Genomic DNA, 13,090 nt, shown 5'->3' with positions numbered 1-13,090 from the left:
AAAGAAAAAAAAATGACCTAGGCTACATATCTGACCTATCTGATCACAAAGTGCATAAAACAAAATAGTGCACAGTAGTAGGCTGTTAGAAATAACATTGTTTCCTTTTGAAACAAAATAAACAACTTGCACACATTTGACCCAGGAACATCTCAAAGTGCATAAAATAAAAAGTGCACAGTATTCACAACTATAACAACACTGAGGGAACATATTTTAAATCACCATGTGTGATTAGGCATGCCTCTGTTACGCATCCCACATTATATTGATGTATTGTAGGCTACAGTTACCCTGCTGACTTAGTGGGAGAAGTGACATTTTTTGTTTTGAACGAGAGCAGTGACTTTAGGCTCGTAAGTTGTCAATGCAATTCGAAGGCATTGGTGGAGAGTATGGTCAGTCAGGGAGCAACGAGAGTTGCTTTTTATGGAGTTCATGTGTGAAAAACTTGACTCACATGTATATGTTGATCCAAACATACTGAGCATGACGATCGCTACTTTCTTAATGTTAGGGAACTGATGTGCGTTGACATCAGTCCAAAACATTGCAGGCCCGTTAGTGGAAAGCTCCTGTGCCATGGTTACAGATGACTGCATGTCAACAAGTTCGAGTGTGAATTTCCCCTCGTCAATGGAAGGGACCAGTTTCTTAGCTCTGGCGGATAAGTCCCCTTCTATTGCAACAGTGAACGGGTCTGTGACAAAAACGGCCAACTCTGTGGGCAGATCAAGTCCATCCAATCGACCAGCAAAGTTATTTTTCAACATCACAATGAAATCTGTCATCACATCCGTGATTTGTGCGGGGGATGAGATGCATTTGCGGAGTGTCGGAAAATGCAGCTCAAATCATTTGCGAAAAGGTCCAGTTTAACTTGGAATGCGCGCATCTGTTCCACAAGGTCGATGACAGTTTTGTCTCTGCCTTGTAGTCCCAAATTGAGATCATTCAGGTGTTTGAATATGTCGCTCAGAAAGCAGGCATCGGCCATGAAGTTGTCGTCCAGTATGCGACTCAAGTGCGTTTCTGCCTTTTTTTGCCTGCTGCCGCGGAGGAAAGTTATGATCTCTTCTCTGAGACTGCAGAAATGCTCCAGTGCTTTGCCTATGGACAGCCACCTCACGTCATTATGCAAAAGAAGGTCGTGGTGCTCAGCAGACATTTCTGACAGCAGCATGCAGAATAAACGGTGATGGAGGCTTGATGTGGAGCGAATAAAATTAATTATAGCCATAACGCTGTCCATTGTCGTTTTGAGCGCCCCGCTTAGTTTTGCGCACAACACCGCCTGATGCACAATGCAGTGTAAGGAGATCAACTGAGGTGCAACAGCGGACCAACGTGCTGCCAAACCATTCACTTTCCCTGTCATGGACGGAGCCCCATCTATCACAAGCATGCACACACGCTTCATATCCAGACCACTGTCTTTAAAAAAGGCGGAAATTTTCCCAAAGACTATATCGCCAGTTGTGTGTCCTTCTAACGGCAGTAGGCCGAGCAGCTCCTCTCGGAAGCATTTGCCATCAAAAAAACGGACATATATGCAAAACTGAGCAGTATCAGTTTTGTCTGTGGACTCATCTACTGCTATAGACATAGTATCAGCTTTCATCAGGTCTCCTAACAGCGTTTCATACACATCTGCAGCAAGAATTTCAACCTTACGAATGTTTGAAGTATCTGACAGGGGTACGTTTTTTATAGCAGATACCACGCTCATTTTAATTTTATCGTCATTTATCACCTCATCCACAACAGCCAGCATACAGTCCTTCACGGTTTCAGAGTCTGTGAATGGCCTTTTCTTTTTTGCCAGTATATAGGAAACATGAAGGGATGCTGCAGTAGCTCTCTCTTGGGCTGTGAATGACCGCACCATGGTAGTACTGCTCCGGTTGTAAGATGCAATCAAACTCTGCACTTTTGCAGCCCTCTCTTGAGATCCCTCCGGAAAATTGGTGCGAAAAGTGTGGTGTTTCTCAACATGATGCCTCCGCACATTGTAATCTTTAAATACTCCAACGCACTCATTACAAATTAAACACATCGGTTTGGCGTTTGGATGTGGCGGTAAAATAAACAAGTATTTGTCAGTCCAGGCAGGGTTAAACTTACGGTTTTCATTGGCAATTTTACGTTTCAGTGTTGAGAAAGACATATTGATAGTAATCTTGTGAATTGTGAATTTCCCATCGGGATTAATAAAGTATCTATCTATCTATCTATCTATCTATCTATCTATCTATCTATCTATCTATCTATCTATCTATCTATCTATCTATCTATCTATCTATCTATCTAAGCTACTACCGGCACGCTCTGCATTGTTTGCGTGTTGCAGGCTACGTAATTTACGTAGGAATGCGCGTTTTTGGCGGGACCATAGACATAATAAATACTTTATATTTATATTAATATACTACTGTATATATTTATATTAATATAATATATATATATATTTATATTAAATTATATTAAATAACAATTTATGAATAATATATATTAATTTATTATCTATGGGCGGAACCACGGGCTGGGCCACTCGGAGGTTGATTCTGGGCCGCATGTGGCCCGCGGGCCGCCAATTGAATAGCCCTGGTGTAGGATGAGGGCCAGAGCTGTAGGATTGGAGATATGGGAATGAATCATCTGCCAGTGGTCTTTACGGAGGTTTTTGGGGCTCCTGTGCATGTTGGTGTTTTGAGGGTTTAGGAACTGAAGTCAAATGCTCTTTGAGGTTTGGCTTTCCCAGGGTGCATTTGGATCAACATATGTGTTTGTATGTTGGAGGATGGGGTGGGGCAGGAATGTAGGGAGCTGGATGAAGGCCATGGTTGTGTGTTCTTGGGTGTTTGAATTTGCTATGTCAATATGGACATGTGATAAGGAGAGACAAGGAGTAGGTGGGCAAGAGTGATGGAAATGGGAGTACAGGGGAGGAAAGTGAGGAAGGCTGAAATGGAGGTAGTTGGTACTAGTAGAAGTAGTAGTAGCTTTTTATTGTCATTTCAACCGTATACTGTTGTAGAAAAGGCGCTATACAGGCACCTGACCCAGCACAGAACGACACAGAGGCACGTAATAAACCAAGGACTTTTATTTTCTTCTTCACCTGTGGGCGCACGTCTTCCCCGTGACCCACAGGCAATACACAGTCCCACAAGCACTCTTTTCCACACACCAACAATTCTTTCTCCTCTCCCACCATTCCTCCGCAAGCGTAGTCCTCCTCCTCCTGACCCTGGCTCTCTGAGTGGTGGTGGCTGGCCCTTTTTATAACCTACCCAGAAGCATTCCAGGTGCTTGACCACCTGGTTCTAATTGCACTTCCGGGTGGGGCTGAAGATTCGACCAGCCGGGCTGCAGACTCCATGCAGCTCCCCCTAGTGACCATCCAAGACCCCAACCAGGCTGTAGAGGACTCCATCTCCCATGGAGCCATGCGCTAGGCTGGGGGATCACCGTCCGCCAGGGAGACTGCCACCAAGCGTTCCGGGGGAGGTATTGAGCTGCCCATGGTGGCTCCCCTGGAACAGATGCAACAGGGGCGTCTCTGCCGGGCATGGGACCCGGCTGTCCTTCACACTGTACAGTTAGTACAGTACACAGTGAAACGAAGCAATGTTCCTGTGGAACCACAGCGCTGCATAGAACACAGGACTACAGACAAAACTATACATTTTAACATAAAGTGCATGTGTGTACGTTTGTGCAAACATCACAGGACAGTGCAGAGACAGACAGTGGTACAAACGAAGACAGTACAGCGCCCACCAGTACACATTTATGATATCTAGAGGTCCAAAAAGTAGCAGGTTGAGCCAAAATGTGACAATACTGTATCTTAATAGAAGGAAAAGATGGAAACATGACACTGGAAGTAGGAAGAAAGTACAGAATGATAATAAATACAATAATAAATATAAAGACATGATCTAGTCGAGTGGGAATGAGTGTATGTGTTATCAGTCATGTCCCTAAGTGTTTACAAATCTTATGGCTTGAGGGTTGAAACTATTACACATTCTGGTCGTGAAGGCCTGAATACTTTGGTACGTTTTTCCAGACAGCAGGAGAGTTAATAGTTTATGTGAGGGGTGCATCAGGTCCCCCACAATACTGGTGGCTTTGCGGATGCAACGTGTAGTGTCCATGTTCATGATGGGGGGAAGAGAGATTCAGATGACCTTCTCACCTGTCCTCACATCCTCTGTAGAGTCTTGCGATCCATGACAGTGCAATTCCCAAAGCAGACAGAGTGAGGCAGCTGCCCAGGAAGATCTCAATAGCCCCTCTGAAGAAGGTGATGAGAATGAGTGATGGGAGATGGGCTTTCCTCAGCCCTCACAGGAAAAAAAAGTCGCTGCTTGGCTTTCTTGGCTATGGATAAGGACTTAAGTGGTGAGGAGGTTCAGGGTTCTGAGTTGCTTGGAGAAGATTGATCAAGCACATCGACCCCATATAGAAGTAGGAAAAGATAAAGAGGAAGAAGAAGAAGAAGAAGAGGAATAGTATCCTGATATTGTAGACACTCTTGAGTTTCCCAGGTATTTGTTGGTGTGGCATTGGTTATATTTAAGATGCGCCAGCTAGTGGTTATGATTACTTATGTGGTGGGGGTAGGATTATAGGTCATGGACATCTCGTCTGAAGGTTAATACTTGCTAAGGTGATTTAGATGGGTTGGAGGTGAGTGGTCCAGGGTATGTCTCTCTATATGCTTTGAATTTTCAATTACTTAGTTTGCTAGTAGACTGAAATATTGCCTTTGCCTCCTACAGCATGTGTGTATGTGCTGAGGAGAGATAAGAGAGTAGTATGTGTTCTCTAGGGCTTGGATTTGCTCCAGTGCTATTGGTCGCACTTATCAAAGTAATAAGTGTGTGTTGTTGGGGGCTGTGGATGTGTGCCCTGGGAATGCAGATACATCATCCTGTTAGTAGTGGATGCTTTTATTGTCTCACAGGATCTGGCTTAGGAAGCTCTTGAATGCCTTACATGTGTGTATAGGGATGAACATGTAAAGTGCAGTGACACAAAGGGAAACCTGTGTGTTACAAGCACGTTCAGCACGTCTTTACGCTGAGTAATTGTGGAGAGGCTCTGACAGCCACTTGCCACTCCCTCCCGCCTGCTTGTAAGATGAGACTGACGGCAGCTTGAAGGCCTGCAACTCCTTATGCAGTAAAAGCTCTTGCTCTCCACCAATGGCACGGCAGGAAGTGGGCTGGGTTAAGCTCGTTACCATCCCAGCCAGAAAGGCTGCTGCATCTTTCTGCTGCCGGAGAGTGGAGGAAGCCTGCAAAACAGCGCATGAGGATATTCCGCAGCTTCCATTTCCAAGGGGACAGGGCAAATTGCGTCTGAATCCTGCCTTTCATTCAAGGAACTGCCTGGTGTGCTTTGAACACATTCGGATCCTCAGCTTGTCGCTTGCTTACGTGTGCTCTCGGTCTCTGTCAGTCTGTGTCACCTAAACCCTTGGCAGGATGATAGCTGCCCAGCTCCTGGCCTATTACTTCACAGAATTAAAGGATGATCAGGTCAAAAAGGTGAGTCCCTCTTCTGCATGTCATTGTTACCGATCATTTGGGGGAGATTTACTTGTTGAGTCGTGTCTGATGTACAGAACTCAAGTGTGTTTTACTAACACAAACTGTAGCTGTCAGCGTGGGAGCAGTGAAATAATATAATAACCCAATGGAATTTAGGAGCAGCGTACTTTGCTATTCTGGCAGGTCAGGACACAAGAGATGCATGTGTCTTTTAAAAAGGCAAGGATTAAAGGCATTCTGACAGCTGTAGTTCTGTCTGGTGCTGCAGTGTCCTTGAAAACATCATGTAGGAGTCATTCTGGCATAGTGAGAAATTTGGGACTGGTAAAACTGAGAAGGAAAAGAATGAAACAAAGAAACATTGTAGTTCAAATGCAGCGGAAACAAGCAGGTAGTCACAGTGTGGAATTTACACAAAATGCTTCCTCATTTATCCTCTGAGGCCTGTTTTAGGTCTTGCATCCTTTTGCTGCTGCAGGCCTCATTGAAAAAAAAAATAATAATAACAAGCCTCACCTCCATAGAAAGGAATGCCTGTGGCCAATTTCAAGAGGTGAAAGACGGTGGCTGACCTTCCTCTGTGCTACTCTCTTGCAGAATTAAAAACTAGATATTAGTTATCTTTGGGGGGGGGGGGGTTGAAATGCTTTTGTGCCTCCCCTTCTAATGCCCTACAGGTGAGGAGGCCGTGTGCAGAATATCAAGCCTGTTCGGTGGTACACGAATATGTATGTTGATGCTGTGCCTCACAGTCTGCTGTGTGTGGAGCCCAAAGTGCTCTCACCCTGGGGCTAAGAGTGTCAGACGTGACCCTTTTGGTCTGCCTGATTGGATAGCATCACATTTCAGCACTTTTATTTATTTGTAAAAAAAATGTTTTTGAGAATAGCTGACAGCCCTATAAGTTTAATCATGTGGACTTTTAGTCGCTGTCAGAGTATTAAATATGAGTTTCACTTTTTGCAATAATTAGCCACCATTCATTTGCATTGGTTTCTGGTCAATAGAAACACAAGGGCAACTGAGTTTTTATTCTTCCACATCGTAAGCATGTATCAGTCATTTTTTTTTCTTATGAACACTACCAGTGCTCTGGCAGGAAAGGTACGGGCAGTCAATAAAGGTCATAAATGTGAACAGACAAATATTAGACATTGCACATACGTAACATGTTTTATTGCTGGCAACACAGGGGAAGCAGCGGTTAGCATTGATGTCTCATAGCTCCATGGCTGTGAAGAGTTTGCATGTTCTCGTTCTCTCCACCCTACCACATCATGTATGATACGTTAATTGTCATGTCTGAATTGAACCAGTGGGTGTCCATGAATGGTGGTGCCCTGTTGGGTGACATGGTGGCACATCTCTCTCAGCTGGAACAGTTTCATGTCTCAAGGTGAAGCTGTTTTAGCCGTGCCTAGATTTTATATATATTCACACTCTCTTTGGCCTGTGTAGTTTTTTAGGCATATATACACAGATATAAAACTGAAGAGCGGAAGGAGACCATATTGGCATTTCAAGCGCTGAGATATATGCATATTCAACTGAACAATGGTGGGGAGGGGGGTCCTTTTTCCTCTTGTGGTTTCTATTGTGGAGATATATGTTATTCGATTGGGGTGTGCCCCCCTTGGTGTCACTAGTGCAGAATACAATAGCACTGTCTAGTTCACCAAAATGGTAGAGACAGCCCTGCAGTGAGCAGGTTTAGAGAATGGATGGATGAATGGATGGATAGATAAATGAATTGGAGTCCAAATGGGTGGATGTTTGCCTGTGTTTTATGGAAATTCTTGTGTGTGCATTGAGGTTGTTTTAGTTTTCCCTTGGAGACAATTAAAGTATCTATCTATCTATCTATCTATCTATCTATCTATCTATCTATCTATCTATCTATCTATCTATCTATCTATCTATCTATCTATTACAGGGATGTCACTCATGGCGTGGAGGCCATCAGTGGCTGCAGATTTTCATTATAATCATTTTCCTAATCGGTGACCAGTTCTCACTACTAATTGACTTCTTTTTCCCTTCAGTTTAATAGCCCTGTTTTTAAGGATTCAGTGCTCTGAATTAATTCTTTTCTTCATTAAATGACAGCTAAACAGAAATGATATGTAAAACGAGACAACAGCTAAATGGGGGCCTCAAACTCCAACGATTTTCCCTCCAACCAGTTTCTTAATGAGAAGCCGATTCTTGCTGTTAATTAAACTCGTTATTTAATTACATGGCTTGTTGCTGCTCTCATTTTGTCACAGCAGACGTTTACAACACTGTTGGTTTTCTGTTTTTTCTTAGAGAAAAGCCAAGCAAAATGACACCTTTTATTGGCTAACTAAAAAGATTACAATATGCAAGCTTTCGAGGCAACTCAGGCCCCTTCTTCAGGCAAGATGTAATCTTAGATGTTTTTCTTAGAACACCATCAAAATGTTTTGGTGACCTGAGAGATGAAACTTACTGAGACCTTCACCTTTCTTTATTTTCAGATATTGTGTGATGGGCACAGGTCAGCTGGTCATGTTTTCTGCTTCATTATTGTTTGGCTGCTAATTAAGGAAAAAGGAAATAATTAAGTTAAGTCAATTAAAAGAAGTTAATTAGCAGCATAAACTGGTCACTAATTAAGAATATGGTTAGAATGAAAACCTACAGCTACAGCTTGCCCTCCAGGGCCGGAGTTCAACACCCATGATCTATTATATAGTGCCTTATCTCTCTCTCTCTCTCTCTCTCTCTCTCTCTCTCTCCAGTCTTAGACTTCTGTCATTGTGCTGCTTTTCTCCTTCCACTGCTTACATATTAATTAGTAATTTCGTGGTCTACTGATTTACACCATTCACCTTGTGCTTTGCCATATGAAGGTCTATAGGAAACATGAATGGTGTCTGTTGGTGATTGACACTGGTGACATTTGTAAATGTGTCTTATATAGTTGCGCCCAAGGTCTGCTTCAACTCAACGGACGCCTTAGGCCAAGGATTGTCAAACTCAGATCCTGGTGGGCTGCAGTGGCTACAGGTTTTCATTCCAGCCACTTCCTTAATTTGTAAGTAATTAGTGCTGCTGATGGAACATATTTCTTTTGTCTCTGGTTCAATTAACTTTTTTTTACATTCTGCTGATCCTTCATTGTTCCCCTAACCAGCTGCCAAACAATAATGAGATGCAGAGCAGGTGACAAGTTATCTCAGGACTCCTAAGCTCAGCTCCTTGAGGGACAACATTATTTAATAGTTTCTTAACTAGTAGCCAATTCTTGTTAATCAAACCTGTTTTTTTTATTCTAATGACTTCTTAGTGCTTTCACTCCATCACACCAGACATTTCAAGTACTGTGATTTTCCTTTTCATGTGAGCACCATCAGTAGGTTCTGTGGACTAGAGCAGATCCCTATTTCTCCGACCTTTTTGAAACATTTTATTGAAACAGTTGTTGTATGATGAACAAATAGGTGAAAGCTGGTCATCTGTTGGCGGTCTTGCATCTCAGTATTGTTTGGATGCTAGTTGAGTAAAACCAGAAATAATGAAGGGTTTTGAATGTTTAAAAAGCAAGTCAATTAAAATTAAGCAAAGGAAGTGTGTTCTTTTAGTGGAGGTAATTGGTTACTAATTCAGAAAGTAGATGGAATGAAAACCATTAGCCACTGTGACCCTCCTGGGTCTGAGTTTGACATTTTGTGGTCATACCAACATGGTTAGGTATACATCTAAAACTGTATTGTTATGCAAGCTTAAATACTGTACAGAAAGTTATATTATTTTATAATGCCACACTGTTGCCATTGTGGGAATCTGTTTAAGCTCCTGACATCCATCCTTTTCTTACAGAATGTCAGGTCATGGTGGCCAGAACCCAAAGCTTAAGTCCACAGTATCTGACATTAGGGAAGGACCATCCCTGGACCGGACACCAGTCTAGCACAGGGCTTACTCCAAATCAGAAAGTCATGTAATTAAATACAACACATTAGATGTGACCTTTATTTTAAAATAATTGTGTTATGTTCCACTCCTATGAAAACTGTTGGTGAGACACTAAGTCTGAAATCTTTCCTCATGTAACTCTGATTATTGGATGAAGCTTTTAACAGATTCTATCCTGTGTAAAACATCAAAGTTATTCGTGTTGGGGTATATCTTAATAACTGCACTCATTGCAGGACTTCCACTGGTTGCATTTTGGATTTTCTTTTAAATTAAAACATCTTGCATTTTATGGTTGCATTATAAAGAGTTGTCATTTGGAGAATGTGTCATGGTGGTGTTACTGTACACATAAAGCCAGCATTACAATCTGTTCAGGAAAGAACCCATCTCAGGTCTAAATTTACACACATACACACACATAAATAACACTCTTGCAACCTGCTACTCATATTTCAGAGTGTCGAAAGACGGGTTTAGCTTGGCCACACTATTTACAATCATCACCCTCCTCCCTGGCTTGTGACTGGTGAGTGTGCAGGGTTTTTCTTTCTGACCTCCACTGAAAGTCATTGGAAGTCACCTTGACACAAAAAGCAGTCAAAATGTCTGACATTTTAGATAGAAAGATATTACTTTACTTGTCTATAGGGAACAACTTACCTTTTTACAGAAGTTTAAGAAATATTATAACAAACAACAACAGCCTGCCTCAAATACACACAAAGAATTGGAAAAAAAATAAGAAAAACTCTTCTGGCTTGGCTAATGATAAAAGAGAAGCCTGACCACAAAATTACAAAAGTGTATTGTTGTTGATATAAAGTAGCATTTTTGACACATTTCTGTCGATTAATTAGTTGGCTAAAAGTACTCAATGATAGTTGATGCAGTATTATTTATAACCAGTGTGATATATGGCCGGCAGTTTATCCCGGCCAGTACCCCCACACCGCTAGATGGAGTCCTCCCTGCAACATGGAGGGGCCCCGAATTCCCACAGGGCATCATGGACATTGGAGTTTTACTTCACAGCCCTGCTGGATACCGTGGGGGCCCCCAGGATGACGCTGCAGGGAGGCACGGGGATTTGAATTTTCCATATAGCTTTTTTTCTTCAGCCCGGAAGTACTTTGCTTCTTCCGTCCTCGTCCTCTGACCCAGAAGTGCTATGAAGTCACGTGGACTGAGGGACAGAGGCACTTCCGGTTCAAGGGATATAAAAGGACTGTGGGAGATCCCAGCAGTGAGCCGAGTTGGGAGAGTGTGGAACGGAGCGGCTGGGAGTGGAGGATTGTATTGTGATAATTATTGATTTATTGAGTATTGTGGAGTGGAGGTGCTTTGTGCACATTATTATTCGAATAAATTTAATTATTAGACTTTTACCTGGTGTCAGAACGTGTTGTCTGTGGGTTCAGGGGTCGACAGCGCCCCCTATCTGTCACACCAGTAATGGCGTACTGCACATTATACACTTGACTTGACCGTTCCTAGCTTTCATCCTCTTTCTCTGTATGTTTAGCATTCGTTTGCTCAGAGGTTGATGCACTTGCTGCTTCCTGAGCAGATCTTCTTTTCTCCACTCTAGCAGCCTGCTTCTTCCCTTCTTCCATCAGCATCTTTTTGCGTTAAAACTGATGAAGTCAGTGTTTGTGTTGCAATTACTTAGTACGTTTTTTTCTTAATTTTTCACTTAAACTGGCACTTAAGTCTTCAATCTGCCTCAAGAATGATTTAAGATATGAAGAGGTAGGGGAAGTGACGGCGAAGGTGGTAGGGATGAGAACGGCACAGCCGCCGCTGAGAGTTGATTATACAATAAAATAAAATAAAAATAAAAAGAGGAAAAACCTTGGAGGTCACTCATCACCCCGAAAGCAGATAGTAGACGTCAAGTCGTGCATGTGTACCAAATTTTAGGTCAATAGTTCAAACGGTTTGTGAGCTACAGGTGATTTAAAATCTTGGACAGACAAACGGACAGCCACGCTAGCTTATTTTATGTATATAAAGATGGCCATTAGTCATGTTTTCATTCTTTCCTCCATTACTGTCTCCAACAGGTCAGGATTGTGTCTTGTAACCAATAATTTTACAAGAGACTGGTGGTTTTAAAATGTGTAATCCTTCTTCACTTTGATTCATAAGAGCACCAGTGTACCTGTAAATGTGAGTGGGAGATCATTTTTCGAGCCAAAAAAGTTGAAAGCCCAATATATTCCTTAGCTGGCACAGCAGTAAGGCCACTGGTTATCTTTCTCTGTAAATGAGCTAATATCTCCAGGGTTCCTTTATAGATACTGAACGTTATGTCAGGGTAGAGCTGCCAACATGTCAACTATTCTCATCTTCTTAGATCTTTTCTGTTCATTTGGCCCTCCTTTCCACCCTATCTGACCTTGGCATCACTGCAACTGCCCTTATTTGGTTTGACTCCTACCCATTAAGTATATTCCACCATGTGCCCTGGCATGGAGAGATGTCAAGGGTGCACCAGGCAAGCATGGGGTTGCCCTAAGGATTATTTCTGGGTGCTGTCCTCTTCTCTCTATATACACCTTCTCACTTGGCCCTATCATCAAGTCCCATAGTTTTTCTTATTAGTGCTTTGCCAATGATGATGAAGCTCCTTGAGCTTGGGAAAGGCACTATATAAGTAAAATATATTATTATTATCTATCTATCTATCCATCCATTATCCAACCCGCTGAATCCGAACACAGGGTCACGGGGGTCTGCCGGAGCCAATCCCAGCCAACACAGGGCACAAGGCAGGAACCAATCCTGGGCAGGGTGCCAACCCACCGCAGGGCACACACAAACACACCCACACACCAAGCACACACTAGGGCCAATTTAGAATCGCCAATCCACCTAACCTGCATGTCTTTGGACTGTGGGAGTAAACCGGAGCGCCCGGAGGAAACCCACGCAGACACGGGGAGAACATGCAAACTCCACGCAGGGAGGACCTGGGAAGCGAACCCAGGTCCCCAGGTCTCCCAACTGCGAGGCAGCAGCGCTACCCACTGCGCCACCGTGCCGCCGCTGCAGATTATTATTATTATTATTTTTTTTTTTATTGATGATGTGCAGCTGTGTCTTTCATTTCCTCCAGAGGACCACACAGTATCAGCTACAGTCTCTGCATGCCCCCCTAAAATTGCAACCTTGATGAAGAAACATCATCTCCAGCTCAACCTGACAAAGGCAGACCTTTCTGTTATCCTAGCTCATCTGTCTATTCAGCATCCCATCTCTGTTCAGCTCGACTCATTAACGATAACACCTGTCAAGTCTGTATACAGCTTTGGGGGTGGTAAGCAATGACCAGATGTCCTTCATGGACCATGTCATTCAGCTCTCTCGGCCTTGCAGACTCACTCTGTACAATGGCTACTAGGATAGACAAAAGTATGCACCACCATCCCCTGGTGTAAGCTTTGGTCTTGTCACATCTGGACCACTACAGCTCTGCTAGCGGGAGAATTAGTATGAGTCACCGAGCCACTGCAGACAATTCAGAATGCAGCAGCATGTCTGGTGTTCAAACAGTTGAGGCAGACACATTTCACTCCCCTTTT

General features: G+C 43.1%; 1 protein-coding gene across 1 annotated transcript in view; it reads left to right on the top strand.

The window, feature by feature from the left end:
- The first annotated feature begins 5,254 nt into the window (after positions 1 to 5,254).
- The window catches only part of hk1 (hexokinase 1), a 122,130-nt gene continuing 114,294 nt past the window's right edge, over positions 5,255 to 13,090 (top strand). The window contains exon 1 of the mRNA XM_028795965.2: positions 5,255 to 5,561. Coding sequence (XP_028651798.1) covers positions 5,499 to 5,561 — 63 coding nt within the window. The 5' untranslated portion in view covers positions 5,255 to 5,498. The remainder of the gene's footprint in view (positions 5,562 to 13,090) is intronic.

The sequence above is a fragment of the Erpetoichthys calabaricus genome, chromosome 2, assembly GCF_900747795.2.
Source record: "Erpetoichthys calabaricus chromosome 2, fErpCal1.3, whole genome shotgun sequence".
In the NCBI taxonomy this organism is placed as follows: Eukaryota; Metazoa; Chordata; class Cladistia; order Polypteriformes; family Polypteridae; genus Erpetoichthys; species Erpetoichthys calabaricus.
Note: the sequence above shows the minus strand (reverse complement) of the source record. Positions and strands in the feature narration are given on the sequence as shown.